We start from the raw sequence: 23,396 nt of genomic DNA on the forward strand, positions 1-23,396 counted from the left end.
GATTAAATAGCAATATGTTTATTATCAAAACCAATCCAAAAGTCTAAATGTACTGTAATATATCAGAACAGAATTTGATGTAAACAAGCCATGCTTTCTCACTCAGCATGCTACATTTTACCTTTTGGATGGGGGCCTGGGTATGATGCTCATTCTTTCACACTTTTTCCATGCAGTCAGATGAAGCTTAAGCTAGACACTAGTCACCTTCAGATTAACTGGTGCCAATTGAATGGTGAACAAAAACAACAACAAAAATAAATACAGAACCCTTTTGAGATTATTTGAATTTGAGGACATTTTATAGAAACTGAGATAAAGCTAATATGACTTCTCAAAGCTCATGTAATGATTTAATTGCTTGTGAAACAGATTGAAATTGATATACTAAAGCCTCTTTTTGACCAATCATAGCAAAGGAGATCTTCAGCAAAAAGACTTGCAATTTCGATGTCAAATTTGAATGCCTGAAACCACTGTGACAGGTTAAGTGTGAGACCTGACATTTGACAGCCTTTCTTTACATGTTCAACAGCAAGTGTTCACAATGAGTGACACATTTGATTGTTAAAAGAAAGCAGTAGAGATTTATGTCAGAAAATACTGCCTTAGGAAGTAGAGACTAAGATCGTTATTGTAAATGCAATAAAGACCGATCGCCCATTTAATGTTTTTTCTCATATTGTTCAGGCCTAATGTCTGCACAGTTAAATGGCTGCATACAGATAAAGACAATAAGTATTTTTTTTAAAGTTATATTTTTGGCCTTTTTGCCTTTATTTGATACGCCTGAAGAGAGACAGGAAATGTGGGGAGTAGAGAACGGGGGAAGACATGCAGGAAATGGTCGACCGACCGGGAATCGAACCGGTGACCCCTGCGACGAGGACTGTAGCCTCTGTATGTGGGGCGCTTAGACCGCTAGGCCACCAGCGCCCCAAGTATTTTAAGTAAACACTTGGTTGAATAGTTTGTGTTTCCTGGATTGTTGCACTACAGGTTGTTAATAGTTTGGCCCCTAGCTGTAAGTAAGGGAAAATGTATGGTTAGCAGGTTGTTATGGAAAAAAAAATCTCGGTCTTAACCACCCTGAAGGCTATGAGCTTGGCTACTAACTTTAAATAAACACGTCAAAAAACATTTTATTGAAGTAAAGTGATTTATGTACACAGTTTCTAAAAAGCCAAAATATCCCGTTCCAGAACGCAGACATCTTTTAAATTTTCTGCAGCCAGAGTCTGCGCAGTAAGGAATTTGAGTGTTTCCACGGTAACGAGCTCCGCCCTACAGCTTAGCGTCCCAAGGTCCTACGGAGTTTCTCTCTGCGGCCTTGAACACAAAACAGTCAAATAATAACTACATATCACCACAGCATACGGATGTGAGAAACGTTTGTAGGACGTGTATTTATCTTTTAAAGTTTGACCGCAGCCCCATTCAAATGAATGGGTGTGACAGAGTTTTTGACCCATACTGTAGCCAGCCACTAGGGGGGGGGGGCAGTTTTTGTTGCAGCCTCACTTCAAGCCGAACAAGATGATGTCCATTTTATATACAGTCTGGACATGACGTGTGATCAGTTTGCCTCTGGTGTTGCTCATGTTAGTGAATCTTAATAACCACTGTCAAGGAGTTTTCAAGGGGTTTTGATCAATCAGAATCAAGCTTCTTACACAACCGGAAGATCAGTAAGAAAGCTGTGTAATAAGCAGCAACAACAGAACCTCAATACTGTGTTATTTTAAGTACAGTCAGCAGAAATTCAATACTAAAAGTCGCCCCTGGAAAAAAAATCTATATTCTGTAGCTTATCAGTATGAGTGTGCAGAATAAAATGAAAATCTCCTAAAATGTTGCTACCTCTTACTTTTGAAAATTAGACTCTGCAAAGTGGGCAAACATAAACCTGAACCATGGATCATGTTTCTTGCTCAAGGCAGAAGTTCATGTGCTAACAGAGTGATGAAAAGTAAGGATTACCTTCATTGAAATTGACACTTCTCATTGTACCAAGGAGCTAATGCACCATGTATTATATTGTAGATTACAAGTGAAGGTTCATAGCGAAGAATATCTACTGTTATCAATGGAATTTATTTAGGTGGCTTATAGGAAGAGCAGACTTCTATCATTAAACTCTGTGAATACTGAGTCCTCCCTTTGAGAATGCATTCCACAGCATTTAACTGTTGCTGCAGAGCCCCCACCCACCCAGCTACTTCTAGTCCTCCCTCATTTTCATATTAATGGATTAGAGCCTGCTGAGCTTATCTGATAGCTATGAGGATGACTGCATTTATCTTATGGCTGTCAAATCCTCCTCTCTGGTGGTTGGCCTGATTGCGTTGAGGGAGTTTTCAGAAGATGATCAAAAGAGCCGTCCTCAGAGTCCGAGTGGCAGTCAGTCATTCTACTTTGAAGTGTCCGGACTTTGAAGTATGCCAGGGAAGAAATGATACGCTGGTCAAATGAAAGGGCCGGGACTAAATGTAATCACAGACTGTCTCCCAGCACATCAAAAAAAAAAAGGAGCCATTTGCCATGGGATCTTTGAATTGGTTATTGTAGTGAGGGCGATTTGTCTAAAGGACGGGGTACAACTCAAAGGTTGTAAGAGGCTAATTACCTATTGATGGAATTCCATTAAACTGTTGGATATGCAGAACATTGTGCTCCAATCCCACATGAATCTGCACAGTCAGTTTATGGAAATATTGACCTCAGTTATGTATAAAAGCAGACCAGCAACCACCAACAGAATAACTTGAACCAACAGTAAAGCTCATAAAAAAAATAAATTAATGAACATTTTTTTAATTAAATGTTCAAAGAATACGACTGCCGGAATAATGAAATGTCATATCCTAGTATTCTTGAAAAAGGTCATTCAACTTATCTGCCTGGAAATGACATGTTTCTAACAGCCGACTGAAGTTTGGAGGGTACTGGTCCTAACATCTTCAAACTGAAATTTGTTCCAGTCAATATTCTTTTGGAAAAAAAATTTGACTTCAGAAAAATTTGAAGTTAGATGGTGCAGGGATAGCCCAGGTGATAAAGCTGGTGTTCCATATACAGAGGCTAAGCAGGGCTTTGTGCGCCTGACTTCAGAAAGTATGGCACACAAGCAAACATTTTGAAGCAGCCACTGGAAAGTTATAAGGTACGCAATGTTATAATATACTTCTTGTATTCCAGTGTATTTTTAGGCACCAAATTGTCACAAAACTGTGTTTTTAAGGGGAAACATATTTTATTAAATGATAAATGTCTGGTATATGTATTCTATGGGCATGTCAAGCCAAAATACTATATTCCCTTCAGTTAGCTACATATATTTCCAATCTAAATAAGAGGCAAGTACCAGGGGTTAATTTAGTGTAATTTTGTGTACATCAATTGAGAGTTCAATGACACAATCAAATTGTCAATGATTTGGGCCCGCCCTCTGACAGCAGGTTTGAAAGGTTAAGTAGGGACAACAGCGACTCACACAACCCTTGTTGCGCTGCAGGTGTAGACAGTAAAAGTAAATATTCTACTTGACACCCATCCCGTTAACTGTCCGTTTTTGTGGCAGTCGCGTTAACCAGAGCCAGGACAAGGTGTTACTACTAGTGGGCACTGGCAGCATCCGTCTCAACATTAATGCCGGTGTTTCTATTTTGTAGCAGCTTGGTGTGTATGTTTACATTTTACAGCCATGCTCAGTCTCTGCAATGTCCTCCGCTTCTGAATCTACACACGTTTTTTCCAGCGGCTGTCGCTAATGTTTTCTTCTTATTTTGCTATATAATACAGTTAGCATTAATGCCGGTGTTTCTATTTTGTAGCAGCTTGGTGTGTATGTTTACATTTTACAGCCATGCTCAGTCTCTGCAATGTCCTCCGCTTCTGAATCTACACACGTTTTTTCCAGCGGCTGTCGCTAATGTTTTCTTCTTATTTTGCTATATAATACAGTTAGCATTCTTCTCGTCCTGTTACTTAATGCAGTTAGCAAACAGCTTAAGGTGCTCTTTCGCCACCGTCTGGCAGGAATACTGTATTAGAACCAGGCATTGTGAAATTGCTGAAAAATTGTACTTATAAAATTAGAAAATATTCATATTAACTTTTCAATTTTTTAACAAGTGAACGAATATTCGGGCATTCCAAAATAATGTCCCATCCTTCGTCTGGTAGCAGTGTTAATTTTGGTGGCTATTTTAGATTTAGTCTTAGTCTTAGTCTTTAGAAAAAAATGCCAGATTTTTTCCGAAACATCTTCACTCTTTAAATAATTCATGTAGTCAATCAGATGTCAGTATCAGGGTTATACCAAGTGTTAAAATTGTCAACATTTCACTCCTGTAACACTTTTGCTTGTGTAATATCTTAAGTTAAATAATTCAGCCTGTCCCTGCTAAAAAATCTAAAGAAAACATTCCTGATGTGACCACTGTGACTGTGTTTTGATTCTCTTGATTCACTGAAAAATGCCATGAAAGAACTGTATTACACTTTTACAACAGCCCTTGAATGCACCTACATTGACAGGCGCATGGGACAAACAGTCAGTTCACGGCACTCTGAAATGCATCTGCATCTTTCAACAAGGAGTTGATCCAAACTTACTAAATGTGTCTGATGTATCACCAAACTGGATTAAATCAAGTTGTAGACGGGGAGCTTTTAACGGTGATCGCGGCAACAACGGCAAACATCAGATAGTAAACAGACGTCCCCCGGTTGTGTCTTTGTCACTAACGCACACCTGGGGTAAAAATCCTCAATGAAGATGAGAAAGATGCGTGGAGGTGAGGAGAGCTGGTTCATAAAGCACACCTGCTGCAGGTAATGACCAAGCTAACACTGAGCCCCTCATATAATAACTCAGCCTGTCACAGATATGAATCGCTTTTATTTCTAAAGATTAGACGCACAGCAGGGGAAAATATGGATTCTGAATGTCGGATGATCCCTCACTAATGTTTTCGTCTTGTCATCGTCTCATCAACGAAATCAAAGCATATTTTCGTCAGAGTTTTTATTAGCAGGGAAGCACTTTAGCTTGTCAGAGTCTCATTTTCGTCATTAAAAAATGAGTCGTTGAAGAACATTTATCGTCAGAATTTTGTAGACAAAATTAACACTGTCTGGTAGCCTGCTTCCTGCGTGTATTTCAGGCAATCAAACTTTGAAACAATCATATTGCATTGTGACTGCTTTAATTTGTTATACAAAACTTCTTGTTTGATACAGTTACTTCCAATTATACCTGACACTGTCATAACACCCACTTGGCTAAATTTTGACTCTTTCCACATATGCGACTGGAGTAGCCTTATTGCTTTGACAGTATTGACGTGGGGCCAAGCAGGTGAAATGGTTGTAGAGTGACGACATTTTGACATGGGAGCTTTTATTTGTTGGCACTACTCTCTCCAACACTCAGTCATTTTGGGCTGGGGAGGTGTGGGGGGGGGGATTTTTTAACACTGTGGATAGTTCTGCTGCAGCAGTCAGTGAAGTTTGACAGAATGATAAATTGCCCTGACTGACTGTCAAGTTCCTATTCCCACTCTGACTGTTTTGTGTTTGCATTTTTTTTCTCTCTCCTTTCCCTTCTTGCCAACCAGCAAACTGCCAGCTAATAATAAACTTTGTGCATCCAGTGAAGTGTGGCCATAAACTGTTTATGGAGACCATAATTTGGCTCAGTGTGTGCGCATATAAAGTCGATGCATATTCCTCAATTAGTGAGCGGTGCAAACTGAAGCAAGTACTTGTAACACACAGATCATCTTTGTTGACACGTTACTGGGAGAACAGCATATGTCTGAATCTTAACGTGCTTAAAATATCATTGCAGTTTTATGTAGCGGTTTAATTATCGGTGTAAAAATTAGCTTGACAGTGAAGTTTCAGGAGTGTGGGGTGATTGCTCCATGATAAGGGCGCTTATGACTGGAAAGCAAGCTCAAGTCCCCTTATCTGAAATCTGGATGTGCAAAGTGAGTGTTTAATGTTCACTCTACCCTTGAGCAAGGATGTAACCCCTGACTGTTCTAGTGCTGCAGCTCAGTTACCAGTTAAAGGGAATTAATGGGATACTGCTTAGTTTGTGTGTATCATTGCAATCATTTCCGACCCTGTAGCTCCTTCCCGAGGCTTTTGATGTCATTAAAATTTGTTACCACAGAACTTGCGCTAAATAAAAGCGGGATTTAAATACAGAAATGCCATTAAAAGAAGTGCATGGTAATACTCCTCAGCCGCTCTGTCAGTCTCAATTTAGCTCTTGACATGGCAACTTACTTTACTCCGAGGCTTACAATGGCTGGGGTGACATGTCAGCTTTTCAGGCTTTTGCCTCGGCGTGGAGTACTGTGTTTTGCTTTCTCACCACTCTTTCATAGGTCATAGGGAGGGGGGGAGAAATAGCCTCTAACGTAGTCTGTTTCAGCCTGGTGTGGTTGGGTGGATGGCTGGGCAGAATTGCTTTGATAAGCTCTTTCCATTGAGATTTGAATCCAGGGGATAGAAGTGTGACCTTTTGGAAAGGCTGACTAGAATACCAGAATACATATTTGATTGTTTCCTGTGATAGGACTCAGCTGGGACAGAATTTCCTTCTGCTTCCCATGCAGCTACTGTACATATATCAAGTATGTACTGTATTTTCTTGTATTTTTTTATTTAAGAGCATGAGGCATAGCTTTCCCAAAACATACCCCCAGGAAATAGACAGCAGCATCCTTTACTGTGACAATTCAAAACAGTATGTGCACGGTAGCCTGGTCCTGAACTTCAGTTTCTTTGTGGAAGGTACAGAAAAATATTCAAACTTGACTTCATATCGCTGCTCTGTACCCTGAGTTCTGCCTGCTAGGTTGCAGTTTGTGGAATGTGGCAGCTCTTTAAGAGATGCTAAAACACATTTATGGAGGTGTGTTTCACCAGAAATCTTTCATTCAACGGGTTCCTTTTCTCACCGTCTGCAATGAACTGATAGGAAGTTCAAGGGCTGACACTTAAGAATGCTTTGAGCATGATGGGAGGTGAGAGATAGAGAGTTAGGCGCTGCATTTCAAATATCTGATATCAACAGCAGGAGCCGTTTCTAACATGTCCCCATTTAGCTGTTAAGCAGGGAATTGAAAGCTAAAGAGGTTCTCAATGGGCACATTGCTTTATTGGAGTATCGGTAACATGATGAATAGCATACCTTTTTTACTTAAATCTGATATTGAGTTACTGCCAGACGACACATGTTTTATGACAGTCGGCAGCCATGAATGATGTCTTTCCAGGCAGCAACTTTCCCTCACAACCACCCATCTTTTGATGAATATGTGAATGGGTGTATATTGGAGAGGTGGACAGAAACTTTGAATACAAATAAAGCTGTAGCTGTATCATCTTTTGATTATTTTCTTGATTAATCAATAAGCCTTGTGTATAGAAAATGTCACAGAATAGAAAAAAATACCCCTATGACAAATGCTCAGCGCCTGAGGTGACCTTTCCAAATGTTCCTGTTTCACAAGACAAGATGGAGTTGTCGTCACACAAGCAGGTAATTTGAAGATTCTTTTAAAGTAAAACAATGACAATGAAAATATTTTAAGATGGATCCAAAACATTTTCATTGTCATTGTTTTATGGTCAGACCATAATTAAGGTCTGTTATACACATTGCCCCTGGGTCATCATTGTTAAGAATTAAGAGTGAGACTAAATACTGTTGCGTATAAAGATACATGTTTTATGTGTTCATGTTTACGCCTCGTAGTAGCATCAGTCTGTCTCAGTTCACAAAGGCTCCCACATTTAGAGAAGTGGGCAGTTAAAGGTCAGTTGTAGTGTTTGTTTGCCTCAAGGTTATTCCTTTGAATTGGTTCACTAGATCACTATAATACCAACCTCTGATGTACAGACAAATACACCTACATTTGATAATGGCTCCATTTAGGTCCATGCTTGTGCCTCATCAAACCACTGTGAATGCATACGTGTGAATATAAAATATTTTCTGTTCTCAAATTCACACACTGATTGCAGTGTGATAAGTATTCATGCATTGGCCAAACTCGACAGATTGACTCAATACCACGCGCTGTGGCTGCCAAGACAGTTAATTAAACAATAAGAACTCTTGAGGAATCGAGTGAACTTTTAGCTCAGTTGCTACATACTACTGTCCAATTCAAAAGTAAACTAGAAATAATATTTTGAAGGCCAAGCACAACACACTCTGCAAGGACCCTGTTGGAATGCAAGGAATTATTTTTTCTTTCTTCTAAGTCCAAATGAATCTCACATTTTGCAGCTGTAGCATTCCTCGAACCTCCCTAAAGCTGGTGGGTCTATCAGGCCTGGTGTCTTAAATAGGGGCTTGCAAAAAATGGCTCAAAGGCACCCCCTTCAAATTTTCAAAAATAGGTTTTCAGTTAGGTTACTTTGACCTACTGTTCATGCATGACAATAGGTTTTAATATGTATCATATCAAGACCTACAAAAAATAATCTTGCACCAATACACAAAACTAAACAGAAAGTTGATTTGTTTTTTATTAAGTTTTCAAAATGATTCCTGTTTTAATTGATTTACAGAGTCCATATGAACCAACTCCTCTTTCAGGCTATGTCCAATAGTCCCCTGAATTGGTCAGTGTATTGTGCCTAATGTGAAGAGTAAAAGTTATTGAATGATTTACTGTCCCTCTAAGGGCACTACTCTGGCTTGGGGTTAAAGTTCAATGTTTTTTGACAATTTGCCAAAAACCTTGAATTCCACAGTTTTTAATATGACCATCCTGTGAACATCTTTTAGATAGTTATGAAACAAACCTACAAAAGCCAGTGAGACCATCAGGAAGAAGACTGATTATTACTGTGTGGTTATGAGAACATCAATACTATGGTGCAGAAAAAACATTTGGAAAAATGTCCACCAGTTTAATTCATTGCGAGTTTCATGATAGACATTTCAAATAAAGAGAGAAGAATTTTTTGTGTCAAAACCTGTGCTTGAAAAAATCAGAAAATAAGTAAATTGCTCCACACTGTCCACAGGGAGAATCAAAATTGACTTAAACTGAAAGTTCCTGACATGAGCTTTTACAAATTCAAACTCTTGGCAATATGGAAATTGGTTCGACTTCAGTTCAATCCAATAAATTGTTGATGCATGCATCAATTCTTATGAACAGAAAAATGAAAGGCACTGTTAAAGAATGCTCTACGGCCATACTTTTAAGCATGCTAAATTGTTCATTAGCATTTTTACTCTTGAACTCCTGACAATTCCATGAAAGAGAGGTCTTGAAATTATTTAGACTTTCCTTTCAATCATGCATTCATATTGTTTAATATTATCTGTGGCGGACTCTATCTGAAATACAATACCGGCAACCAAAGCAAGCAGTAAAAATGATATAGCAGTAAAACTCAGCTCAACATATTCAATGTCGTCACCTCCCACATGCATGATAGAATAAATGTTCCAGTCTGGCTGAGTTCACAAATCGGCTTATCACACTTTTACACTTCTGACTTTTACAAGAGGGAAAGCAGGAAAAGGTTTTAGTCAGGTTGAACAGTTATATATTTGTAATTGCACATGCATCCCTCCCGGAAATTTCTTAAGTGCAGTGCATGCGAGAAAAGGGCAATGGTCACTTAAGTCTTTCAGCCCACCTAAGTTCAGTACCTCAAGTTTTCTTCCTCACTCACATTACATGGGACTAAATATGTCAGAACAGAAAGTAACAGTGAGGTAACTACAGGTTACTAAGTCCGCCGCACATGCATTCAGACATAACTTCCGTCTCCTTTGGCCCAACTCCCCTCTCTGGGTTTTTTAGCAGCATCCGATTGACAGCCAGGGAGCAGGGTAGGGGTTATGTATCAACACAGTCTAACAGCCTGTTTTTCAGGCCAGCTCTGCACATCCTGTGACTCTACCCCTAGCTCTGGCCCACACCTTGAGTCAGGGCCAGAAGGCAGCAGCATACAATGTAGCAGCGTGGGTTGTTCTCCATTTTCAGGAGTTAAAAGGATAAATTGATGTAGAAAATGCTGCTCTGTGCTATAATGGATTCCTCAGTGATGCCTGCCCTATCTGTGTAGTGCAGCCCTGAAGGAAGCATGCTCACAGCTCCCCAACACAATGTGGGAAATTGCTTACTGCAACGGGACTTAGCAAGCATTGGCACTGAATGTGAAATTAACCTTGCTATGATTTCTTTAATTTTCTTGGAGTGACATCTCCCTCAGGTGAGTGGGGCCTTTATCAGGCGGTCAAATTTCTCTCAGCGTGCACTCTTACACAACTTAATGCTGGGTCATTTAGTGTTTTTAGAATTCGAACACCAATGGTCGGGGTTGTTTTCTTTCACACTTTCTTCCTTGTGTTTTTTCAGGACACATAATGCTCTCTCTGTTGTTGTTGTTTACAGTAATGTCAAGGTTGAACACTCAACATATAATGTTCTTCGAAGTATATATCAAGGATGCGATTCTTGTTTAATGGCTTGTATGACCTTTGCAGAACCCCCTTAGTGCTCCAATCAATAGGAATAACATTTGCAGCCAGGGCAGGATGATGCAACAGGATCTTCTTTGAGGAAAATATATTGGCTTTCATTTGTCAAGAAACACCGCAGCCTAATGCGTTTTTTGTTTTTTTTTTTCAAATGGAAATTTGTCCATTTGTTCAGATGTAATTGTCTATGTTGAAAAGGAAAGCTACATCTACTTAGGCAGAGATGACCATGAGATGTGTTCCAGTATAAGACTAGCCATACAATACATTTGCATTATATGTCATCTCCTACTGATATTTACAATGCCAGTATTGTAAAGGGGGTGGGGGGGGAAGAGTGCAGTGCTTGTTTTGGGGTGGTGCACATGACCGCTTAATACTGACCTGGTTTGAAGTCAATAGTATCCACAGTTTTGAGGATAAAAATAAATTTGTTCAGCTTTTCAAGGTACACAAAACTTATGGGAAGTTTCTCTGTATAGTCACCAATCACAATTAGTTTATTTTGATGTTTTATCAAAATATATATGATGTTTTGGCAGCACTGAGCTGAGTGGTTTAGGGATTTGACAAAATTAAGACGTTGAGCTCTACAACTCTGAAATCTTTTCATTCAGAAGCCAGAGTTGTTTGTCCTCTGAGTAAAATCTGGGTTTCTCAAATTTTATCTGGCCTTCTTATCCTACCAAAATAAGGCACTCGTAACTTTTTGCAATGTGGACCATCTTCTGGATGTCTTTATTACAGCTTTGCAACAGATTTGTCTCTGGAGTGAAAATTAATTTGGCAGCACAGACAGAAACAGGGAATTAGCCGTTTCTCTCCGTTTTCTCTCCAACCATAATCAAAATTGCTCAGCGGGAAGACGAGTCCTGACAGTATGTGTCTGCTTGATTAACTTTTTCTTTTTCTTTTTCTTTGTTTAACTAATGCCTCACTCATGCTTGATATTGTTGCCAGAAGATAATGAGTTATTCCAAATTTATTTTTAGGTACACAAACCTGAACGTAGGTTGTATGAGTTCAAACTTATATGTAAGGGATAATGTATAGTGATCAGGTAATTATGTAAATTAGGGTCCTGTTTACTCTGTTGTGATTCTGACAACAAGTGTAGGGGTCTTGTCTCAGCTTTAAGGGATTCTAATTCACATAACCACCTGCTTCTAGACATTATCCTGCTTATTACCCAGGTACCAACCAAAGCTATAAACAAGTCCACACAAAATATTGATTTACAGAAGATTTTATTTATTTAAATATTTTGTATGTATATAGCTTGAAAAATAGTCCTTCTGATTCCATGGCCGTTACAACTTAAATGGCAATTAATTCTTATCAGCCTTCTTGATATGAATGAGCATTAAACTGAACATCTCAATTCACACTTAAGATTAAACACCAGCCTACTGTTTTAATATATGACATCAACCTGAACATTTCCAATGAAGGTAGTTGGACAAGGTAAACAGCACCTCTGCAAGAATATTTATTCAAACTTCTGTCATCATTCAGCTCTCCGTCTTCTCTGAACTTTGCAGTTGACACCTCCACCCACATAAATGAGGCTACAGTCACAACTTTTAACACTCTTGCTATCGTCGCTGCTGCTGCTTATGGTTTCAGTTATTCTTTAGCAATCAGCAGCTTTGAGATGTACTCACCAGCTCTGCTGCCGTTACCTGGATTACAGAACAGGATCCTATATTGATACATCCTTCGTGTTGTTTAGCCTAGCTGTTTAGAAAGCTAATGGAAACTTACGTTTCAGCTCAGTGTCAAAATACTGAGGTGAAATGTGCTGGACTCCTTTACATAGAGTGATCAATATGACTTGTGTAATCAGAATTTTTCTGGTGCTACCTTTGCTATTGGGAATTAAATACTGTTGTAATAGAGTTTCTACCAACCAGAGTCAAGTGATTAGAAAGACAACTCACTAATAGTTAAATTTAGGGTGGAATTAAAACTTTTACAAGAACTTCTGGATTCTATTTTCTAATTGCTAGATTGTGTGCTAAAGGGCAGTCTCGTTGGTTTGAGAAATGTTTGACCAACTCAAAGATATCATTAGACCGTCTTTTTACAGGTAAGACTCAATAATCTGTTCTTGATTTGCGGGCACTTTGAAACAGTAATATATATGGCACCATGAGTCCTCCATTAGTGTAATTGGAAGCCTTCATGCCACCTGTGGATATCACTTAAGGCTGTTAAATGTGACAGTCATTATTACTTACACTTTAATCCCATGATTGTTCTAGTTACACAGTGCTTTGCATTTGGTGCATATGACGTCAGAACAAACTTATTTCACTGCACAGTCAGGACTGATAACAGGAAAAATATCCAGTGGGGTGTACTGTGGTGTACAATAGTGCTGTAATAAAGACCACACTAACAACAGAGTGCATTGAGACCAAGGGAGAAGTTCCCTTGGCTGGTGGTGAAGCTCTCAGCAGTGTGTCTGCCCCCTGGTGGCTGGCTGCAGTATAGGTAAAAAAATCCGCCTCCCCCATTCATTTGAATGGGGGAGCAGTCAAACTTTAAAAAATAAATACACGTCGTACGAATGTTTCTCACATCCATATGCTGTGGTGATATGTAGTTAGTATTTGACTGTTTTGTGTCCAAGGCCTCTTTTTCCTGAAAAGTTTCTTTTTCGTTAGTTATTAGAGGTTAAAAAACGGGGTTTTACTTCCGGGTTTCCTTTGATTCACAGCCACCATAGAGGGAAACTTCAAAGGACACACAGCGTCTTGTGACGTTACGCTGTAAGGCGGAGCTCGTTACAGTGGCTTCACAGGCTCTGGCTGCACAATGGCGGCGCCCAGGAGCGGGATTTTTTGGCTTCAGAACCGTACAACGGGAAGAGATGGAGCAGCGCTGTCCATTTTTATTTACAGTCTATGATTGAGACCAAGTCAAGACCAAGACTTTAAGGCAGGGTGAGACCAAGACAAGACGGGCATTCACACAGCCTCTCTCCTCCTGTTGCCTCCATCCACTCCTGCTTGTGTGCAGGCAGCGTTTCACTCACTTAGACCGTAACATTGAGATGTTTGCGGTCATAACCAGGGGAAAAATATCAAACTACAATTGAATTGAGGATAATAGTTGTGTTCATAATAATGGTATGGACATATAATCTATCAGTGATGGTTTTGACCACTCTTGATTTAAAACATGGAGTCCACCCAAGCCCAGACCGAAACAAGACCGAGTGAAAATACTTTTGATTCCAAAGAGACCAAGACCTTAAAAATGTGATCTCGAGACCAAGACTGTTCTCAAGTACTATAACACTACTATACAGATGTGCAACCCTTTGGTAATCCCATGTTCTCCTATACAGAAGCGTTCCAATGCCTCTTTGAATTCCAAGTCACTCCCTTGACATTCTGATCTTTCATTCTGTAACATCAACATCAACCATGCTGTCACAAACACACACACACAAATACAAAATTAAATTGAACAAAATCAAACTGTTTTCAGTAAACAAGCCACACTGATTTTACTATTGCATGTTTCTTTGGACTCTAAGACTTCAGGCCACCCTCAGGAAAACATAGTCTGATCTATGGTGCCATAAGACTGTACATCAGGCAGGATGGCATGAGACCAGCTGCCTTGAAGGAAACAACTTCAGAGCAAATTGAGTCAAGCAGTATCAGGTGAAACAGATGTGTCCTGCTGAGTGAAGTTTTGTTCTGCTGGCAAAAACAACAATTTGAGCTTGGCTTTTGGGCCTCAAAATAAAAGTGCTGTCAAGGGGAATCGAAAGAACCATTTACTGTACATAAAACATATTGGTAGGGATGGACGTGTGTCTTTTCAGGCATTGCAAACTTTGTCTTAACTACATTCAACATTATACCCTTTTAAGTTTATACTTAATGAAATATTTACATCAAAGTGCATTTGACAACTCAACTGACTATCAGATTAACACAGGATGTGCTTTTGTGTCTATTTGTGTTAAATACAAATTGAGAAACTTTTAATTAGCACGTTCTCAGAATAGGTTGAAACATCACCTTGATTTCATGATTTCAGTTCTAACTTTTTCAACAATGTGGCACCAAAGCCCCATTTTTCCTGTGAGAGCACACAACAGAGAAAATATACACCCCTAACATTTTCTAAAGGCGTGTTAGCCATTCCCTATTTTAGTCCTGGACATCTTACCGCAAAACACCAGCATCTCATTGGACCTTAGTTGTGCATTTTATTTAAAAGTTTCATTTTTTAATGCTCATTGTTTTTCGACATTGATTGATTAAACAGGCCCTAATGCAACCAATGTCCTCCAGTGGAGAATCAGTGATTGATTGTATTTCCAGAGACATAACTTTTTTGTAACTGGAAACACAATCAAGTTTGTGTTCTTCTCATTGGAAATCACTGCATTAAACTCAGCCATTCGCTAAATGATATTGGGAGCATCAAGCATGCTTTGCCTTACGGGTCAGTGCTTTTGATTTCATTGCTCCAGTTAAAAAAACAAGGGAAACACTGTGGATTTCAACATGCTGTGTATCATAATACCCAATTACAGTGGAATTCAATGGAGCTGTGCATTATGCGCAGTGTATAGGTCAACCATGTTATGCAGCTACTAGATGTGATTGGGAAAATCTACATAGGAAACTCTGAAATAAAAAGTAATTCTGATGTCTGCAGTCCTTTTATAATCCATCAGAGGATGAATACTGTTCTTTGATTAATCACCTTTCCAAAGCAGACGTCAGAAAGTACATGTCCATAAAAAATGAAACAAAGTCACACAGTAACTCTGCTGTGTAAGAGTATGATTGGTAGCATTGATCATTGCATACAGTAAACAAGCTAGACACAGTGGAACCACTTATGTTCCACAGAGATCCATAAAAGCTTTGTTTGCATTATGTTGACATGCATTAAAATAAATATATCTGATTTCAGCTTTGTCATGAAGAGTGGATATAAGAGTCTCTCTGGCAGACATACCAAGTGCTGGGAATGTACTCATCCTGACCTCCCTCTGTGTATACAGTAGATGCATATGGCGAGGAGACCTGAATGTGAGTGATTCTGATGCTACAGGCGCAATACACACCAATGAATTGTGGATATGTTTGAGGGAATTCCTAGATGTAGGCTGCTGGCATCATTTCAACTAAATGCCATTTAACAACAAGAACTCAGAAGACATACTTCATACATTCATTGGTTAAAAGCAGATCAAAACTATTCACCATGCCCTGATTTATTCTGAGCTATACTCTATTTGCCTACAGCATGACATACATTTTGTTCAGATTTAGATTCTTACTACTTTAAATGTCAATGCTTTCTCACAGTATCCAATTCTCAAGGCTTAAATAGCTCATAATATCGAAAGCGGGTGCCATTGAAATCCAGTCTAATCTACAGTTAAATAACAGATGATAATTTAAACAATTTGTATTAAACAAGACTGACTCTTTATCCTCCAAACACACATTTAATTTCACAGTATTATTAAACCAAAAGAGATTTTATTATAGCGAACACAAACGGCGGCGAGATCACATTATTTTCTGACAGTATTCATTTCTGAGCGGCATTGTTGCGAGAAAGACAGCTGGCCGATAAGATAAACAAATACTTCTCTCCATGCTTCTTTGAAAAACTAATTTAACTGTTATTTTGCACAGTACCGCAAAGATTAGAGGTTTATTTATTTATTTATTATTACATGTTGTATTTTTGCAGGAGCAGCGGTGTCCGTTTTGAAGCCTAGCATAGCAGCAGACCTTTACTCAGAGAAAGAGATAATATCCAGTCCCTTTGCAATGGTTGAAATTTTATTTCTGGATGTGTATCTGAGGTTATAGGTCTCAGTAGGGCTGCTGATTAGGGAATGACTTGCACTGAAGCAATGCCAATAACAATTCATACATGAGCCAAACTGTAGAAGTTAAATTCAATTTATTCTGGATTGAATTTAGAGCTGAAAACAGTCCCGCACTCGTACTTGATAGATGATGCCTGTTCCCGTCGAGATCTCCAGCAATCCAGAGTGATTTTGACAACGGCATGCTGTGCCTCTCAATCTAAAGCTCTGTTACTTCTTTTTCGCTTCAAAAGATATTTATCAAAGTCAGATTTCCGCGGATACTTTTAACAAAAAAAGCTACTCATGTCTGTTTATGTACACATCGCTTATAGAAAGCCGCATACACAAGCTGGTGAATGACTCTGCATACACCACATTAACCTAGTCTACATAAATCCCTGTTATTTTTGACATCAACCCTACCCTGCACCATTTGATTGCTACACTGACACACTCTGTGCTGCACATCTCCTCCCACATCAGGAGGATTAAGTATAAAAAAAGCTGTGTGCACCCAGTGAAAAAAAGTGCTTCTTCACTGGTGCAAAGCCCAGCCATGAGCCATGCACCGCCACAAAAATAGAGCCCTTTGTGCTGTGTCTCCATCCCTGTGCTCTCTTGGCATATTAACGGTTCAGGTTTTCAGACCCATCCGGTGCTTGTTTATGGATCCGTTATTCAAACATTTTTCTTTCCTTTGCCATCGATATATCTTTGCCAAGCTTTTTGGACTCCATTGTTGCCACCACGACGGTTTGAGAAGAGACAGGAAAGCTCATTATCGACATTGCCTTCAGTTTCAAGTTTTTTTGACACCCAAGCTTGTAGATAAAAAGCCACCAGGGTTGCAGAAGAGGGGTGAAGCATTTTATAAGCATTCAGCTCACTTGCAGGGGATATTGGCAGCACAGAATGGCCGTATTTTCACTCCTGAAGAAAGGATTGTCTTGATTTTGGCTCCTCTTTTGTGAGATATTGCTGAGTCAGTGTCGGGTCTCTGTGGCTCTCTGAACAGTATATTGAGCTCAGTTTTTTCTTGATTGTGCACTCAGTTTGAACCCTATGCTTCTCAAAAGCATCCGCACTTCTATCCCAACCTGCTTTTACCCCTCCTGAAAGGATGTATATAAATGAATTACACACTGAGCACCACTGAGGTGAAATCTAATTTTGGTCAGGAAATCTGCCACAGTCTCGCTAAAACACATACAGCCTGCTGAGATCCTGTAACCATTTATTATACAAGCACACCCAGCCAAATTGGTTTCATTTGAAGCATTCTCATTTTATATCCACCCATCCAGTTATCAACCCATCTATTAAACACAAGAAATATTAAATTAAAAGACAGTTTTATGAACAACATGTCAATAAGAAATACAGATGCCAAACATGTTTGATGGTCTGCAAGTGGCTTGTTGACTGTCATTAGCTGCTTACGGATTGCCAGTTCAAGGCAGGATATTTATGCCCCTGTCAGGTCTCATCTGCAGTGTGTGCAAAGCTGAGTGTGTATGGAGCTCCTGCTTTGTCTTTACTTGTACTTGTAGGACAAATTTCACAGACCTAGACAGAAAGACCTGACAACGTGGGCTACGACCGTACAAGATACGACAATCTGGCACAAGACAAAGGGAGACGCAGACTTATATACATGAGGTAATGGGACACAGGTGGAAACAATGAGGGGTGGGGACAACAATGACCACAGTGGGGAAATACCAGGGCAGGGAGTGAAGTTGCCTGAAACAAGAGGAGAGACGTGACTACAAAATAAAAGTGGACATCACAAACATGAAAGACAAGACTAAAATACAAGGTGCAACTTAACATAAGCAACCAGACATGCCAGTTTTTTTTAGGTATTTTAGAACCGGCAGACCAGTTGGTGAAGCAGAATTAAATTGGAACATCCCTAAATTGGAACAAATTGGAAGTCACACTGGGACACCAAAAGTATGACGTTTCAGATGCAATAGGTTTGTACAAAGGCGTAATGAAAGCATAGTACTGTTATGGTGCTGTTGCAGAATCACAATCTGTAAAGCACTATTTATTTGATCACACAACCAAAGCTGCCTTGGACTTGTAGATTTATTATGTAGTAGCCTGCCTACGCATTGTCCATTTGTGGGAAACAGTAAAAGTTAAAAGGAAATCTGCCCATATTACAAGTAAAAATGGCTGATTCCTCATTAAGCATCAGCTAACATTATCATTTAACCACTTACTAGCTAACATTACATTAGATCTAACCTTAAAAGGTATGTTAGCTAGTAGGAATGGGTACCGAATTCGGTACTTTTATAGGTACCGACCGAATTCCGTCAGTACTACCGAGTACCGACTCACGTAAAATCAAACGGTACCATGTTTCGGTACCTGAATGCAGGTGATTTTCCATACTTTCGCCCTGTAATAAAGTTCAAGAATGACCGGGTGGACGTCTCTGCTCTCTGCATCTGTGCGTGAGCGCGCCAAACGGAGCCTGCAGCTGACAGGCGCACGTACTCACTGCGAGGCAGAACTGCAGGATTAAGTTTATTATATAGTCTATGGTTGAGACGGACTCTCTCGCCCCGACTACCTGTCCTGTTTATAACTGTTTCTGTGTGCGTGAATGCCCAACAAGTAAGTTGTGTGTCCTGTTATTATAAAGAGACGAAGAACTGACTTTTCCCCTTCCGCAGGCATTCACGTGTGTTCATTGATAAACTCCCGAAAGAGCAATTAGACGCCACGAGCACATGTCAGCTGATATATCTAATCACCTATATAATCCTGTTTCTGTTCATTTCATGTTAAATTAAATAAATATGTTAAATTAAACAATGAAACGATTTCATTTTAAAAAAAATTAACATTTACTACCACATAAACACAAAAGTACAGAAAATTGGTACCATTAAGTACCAATACCGATTCCAAGGTGCCGGGTATCGGTACCGTATCGGTTCAAATGTGAAAGGTAACCATCCCTATTAGCTAGGAAGGTAAACCCTTACAGTTGTAACCAAGCGGCAACCTCCGGTCTAAAAATATAAGTCTAATGCGAAAGTGCTAAAAACTGCAGTTCATTGAGGATCTGCTTGAGGCTGGCTCCGGAAGTACCGGAAACCACATACACACCAATTCAAAAAAGCCAATCTTTACAGCAGAAAAAAACATGTTTACAGCCTGGTACAAAAGAGAAGTGTAGTCCTGATAGCTCATTTCTCGATCGGCACACACTGTACGCGGGGTGAACTTTTTTCTAAAGCAGCAATTTTGAAGATATTGAGATTACGAGTCTTCCAATGAGAGGCACAGCTGACTTGATTGACAGGCAGGATTACTGTAGCTGTTGGCTAGGAGGCTCAAAGCCTCCTTACGTCACAATTGCTCACCAGCACAAATTTGGCTCCCGCCAACAATTGGGCTCAAAACAGCGCTTCAGAAACAGATGGGCGACGTCACGCATCCTACGTCCATATTTTATACAGTCTTTGGTTGTAATCAGTGGCCAAACAGTGATATAAGCCTTCTCCAACTTTTCAGTGCTACACAATTGATGGTATGTAAAAAGAGGCTGAATGCCAATGTTGTCTTACCATTGAAAGCAAAGTTTATCACGATCCAATTCTTTGCATGTGCACACATACCGAGCCAATAAAGCAGGTTCTGATTCTGAAGTCTTTTGGATTGCTGTTTATCTTCTTTTAATTGACCAATCTACTACAAGTGATGAGGATTTATCAAGTTTCCTTAAATTTTTTGACTGCCACCAGTAAAAACGGTTTGATATTATATCAGCAATAGAGCTTCCTCCTTTTTGTTAGCATCAGAAGAAAATGGCTGCATGGTAAATATGTTCAATGAGAACACAACCCCCGCCCCGCATTCACTTCCTCGACACGCATTTATTCTGTCCTGATTATTCTAATTGAATTACTCTTGACACCATACAAAATCTCTTCATTGTATTATTTTCCAGCTATCAGTTCACACCAGCAACACACTTACAATAAGAATCTATCATCCATCCCCTCTAACTATAGTATTACACTGTATGTTATTGTTTCTTTGTTGATTGGAATGGACATGTGTGTTCATATTTGTGCTCCCTCCAGCTGTTCAGCTGCACTACACCCCTGCTATTATGCCACTCATGGTGCTTCGCTGCTGTTGCTGCCTTTGGCACTGTTAGCTAACTATAAAGCACTGACATGTGCATTCAGCCATCCAATTTGTCTTTCTTCCTGGAAGCAGCTCCTCTTACTCCTTGATGTGGAGTTGAGTAAATGATGAGTGGATGACTGGAAATAAAGCATTATTTCATTTCCTGCCATTGTATCGATAGAAGTGGATCAATGCACTGCTAATCTGATTCTGTTTTAGAATGCAAGCAAGGTAATCAGGAGTTCAGTTTAAAAACTAAATATAATGCATCCTTTTACTCAGGCTTATACCTGAGTGCTGTGTGCCATGAATGCTGCCTTTTCACACACAAACCAAAGGCTGCAGAAAGCACCGTTTGTATTCTTTGTTTGTAAGTGCTTTGCCTTCATTTTTCTCTTTCCAGCGAGGAAGTATGAGAGCGGTGAATATCTGAACATCACCGGCATCACAAGGGACCAGGCTGGGGACTATGAATGCAGCGCTTTAAATGACATCGCCTCTCCTGACACCAAAACAGTAAAAGTCACAGTCAACTGTAAGTATGTCTCTTTCTTCTTTCTTTCCCTCCATGTTTTTTTCAACACTGGCCTGGCAGAAAGCATAAAAGATAACCTGGGGGCAGCTTTCTGTGACACTAGTGTCACGTCCCTTGTGGTACACCTAAAGAAAGACCACCTTTTAGAAGTTTAAGAAAGTATAAAGCCGGAGTTTGAGGGTTTTTTAAATATTTAATGTGAGAATTCCCTTTTTGTCTGTGCATGTAGGTGATTAATTCACACTAAGGAAAGGTCTGACTGTTGAAAGCACTATTCCATTATGCAGGTAATGAGTCTTTCAAAAGTGTGAGGAGACGGTAATGAGAGGCCTGGGCATTAATGAATGATACCGGGCTTTAGCCGTGGTGGACACATGGAAATCGGCAGTCGTAAGTATGAGCAGGAAGGGACGCTTGACAATTATTACCACTTTCTTGTCTTCTTGAAAGTGCTTCCTTTATTTCAATGTTATTCATGGAGGTTTCTGCATAGATGCCCCACACTAAATCTCGCTTTTGGCAAAGCATATCAGGCAGGCAGCCACAGAGACAGGAGGAGAGAAAAACAGAAAAAAGGCCCTCCCTGGCCCAGTTTACTGACTCATATCCTGCGAGCTAATCATGCAAGTTTCTAATTCAAGTTTTAAGAGTTATTTTATTCTCAACACAACTTTGATCCAATAATGCTTAAACTGCATTTTCACCTCCCTGTGTTAAGACAGCTTTCATTATGGCTTCATTATTAAGCAAAAATCTCATGGCCATTATTTCTGTGTAATGCCTGACTCTAATGAGCTGGGTCTGAGTGAAGTTTGAGAGGCGAGCTATTTATAGCTCTACTGGGACATGGGTTTAAGAATGAAAAGTGCTTTGACAACTTGCTATGTCTTTATGTTACAGAACAAAGGAGATATTCGCAATGATTTATAAGGCCTGTCATGGTCAGACGCCGCGTTTTAAAGCAGCACAGCGGGGGTTAGGGGTTTAGTGTCCGTACAGACAGTATTGATTTGAGGACTTTCCTTTGCTGTCAGACAAAGTCACAACTGTTTGAGCACTGGTCCGATACTTTGGCTGCTGCAGTGTGTCGAGTGTAAAGAGAGAACTCGCCTGTTGCCCGGAGTTATCTGAAGCTGACAGAGCTGCTGAAGCCTCCCTTTCATTGACCCTTTCCCTGATCCTTTATGTTGACCTGCAACACTACTGTAGAGCAGCTCCGATAACTTTGTACACTCCTTTTAATAATCTTTTAAATTGCTTCACGGAGTCTTATTACATGTTTTACATAATCCTATAAGTGTAGCAGAGATTCAGTTTCTTTACTACAGAAATAGAAAAAGGTCTCTTTTATAAAGCAGATAACACATTTTTTTACTCATTACTTCTGCATTCTGGAAGGAAAATTGAGTTTCTATATTGCGCTAAACCTAATTGCAACCCATCTCAAGCCTTTCCTGGAAGTGCTATGGATTATGAAGACTGAAATATAGACAGTTTGTTGGATATTTTTATCAAAAGCAGCAGCAGGATCGAGAGTGAACACACTGGAGTGAGACTAATGTAGTTGATATCCATTGAAAACCATTATCTCCAAAGTGTTCCTTTTCAGGAACACTCACAGCCTGTTATGAGATGTTGGACAATATCAGAATAAAGAAGTCCAGATTGAAAGCATTTTGTAAATGTGAGGGTCAGCTAAAATATCAATGCTCATAAAGTGGATTGTAATTCTTATATTTATCAGAAATCCTTATCATTACAGCTGGAGATGCTCATGTTTTTTCAGACAGTGTTGAAAGGTAGCTCCAGCTGACTTCAAATGTGCCTAGTTTCAGTACTGTGACACATACACGTCCTCTCTGTGACAAGTCTTTATTTAAAATCTGTCTGCAGCAATTAGCTGAGCTGAGCTGACGGGGTAGTCTGTGTCTCCACAAGTGTAAATCTCACAGCTCGCTCCCCACTCATTCATAAATATTTCAAAGTTTCTGACAGGCGGTTTGAGCTACGGCTAACATGTAGCTCCGCAGAGTCTGACTTTTGTGGCCTCACAAGCACCTCACACATGAAGGGTCCTGTGTTTTATTGCAGCTGTTTAGCATTCAAAGTGCCGCACAACTATGAGACCTGCATAAACAAAACGTGTAGCTGACATTAAAGCAGCACAGAGCCACTATAGTCGACGACACCTTCCGATAGCAGCAGGCTATCGGAGCTTAGCTTTTCACAATCATAACTTCAAAATCTTTGTCATGTAGCTTTGTAGAGTCAGCCTTTCTGGTCCCTATACATTTTGTTCCTTGTGTTAT

General features: G+C 39.7%; 1 protein-coding gene across 6 annotated transcripts in view; it reads left to right on the forward strand.

Moving 5' to 3' along the window:
* negr1 (neuronal growth regulator 1) overlaps positions 1-23,396 on the forward strand; it is a 240,512-nt gene that overhangs the window by 158,326 nt on the left and 58,790 nt on the right. For all 6 annotated transcript variants that reach the window (XM_034706749.1, XM_034706741.1, XM_034706724.1 and 3 more), the window contains one exon: positions 20,956-21,087. In XM_034706749.1, the coding sequence (XP_034562640.1) occupies positions 20,956-21,087 (132 nt within the window). The remainder of the gene's footprint in view (positions 1-20,955; positions 21,088-23,396) is intronic.

Source organism: Notolabrus celidotus, chromosome 2 (assembly GCF_009762535.1).
Source record: "Notolabrus celidotus isolate fNotCel1 chromosome 2, fNotCel1.pri, whole genome shotgun sequence".
Lineage (NCBI taxonomy): Eukaryota > Metazoa > Chordata > Actinopteri > Labriformes > Labridae > Notolabrus > Notolabrus celidotus.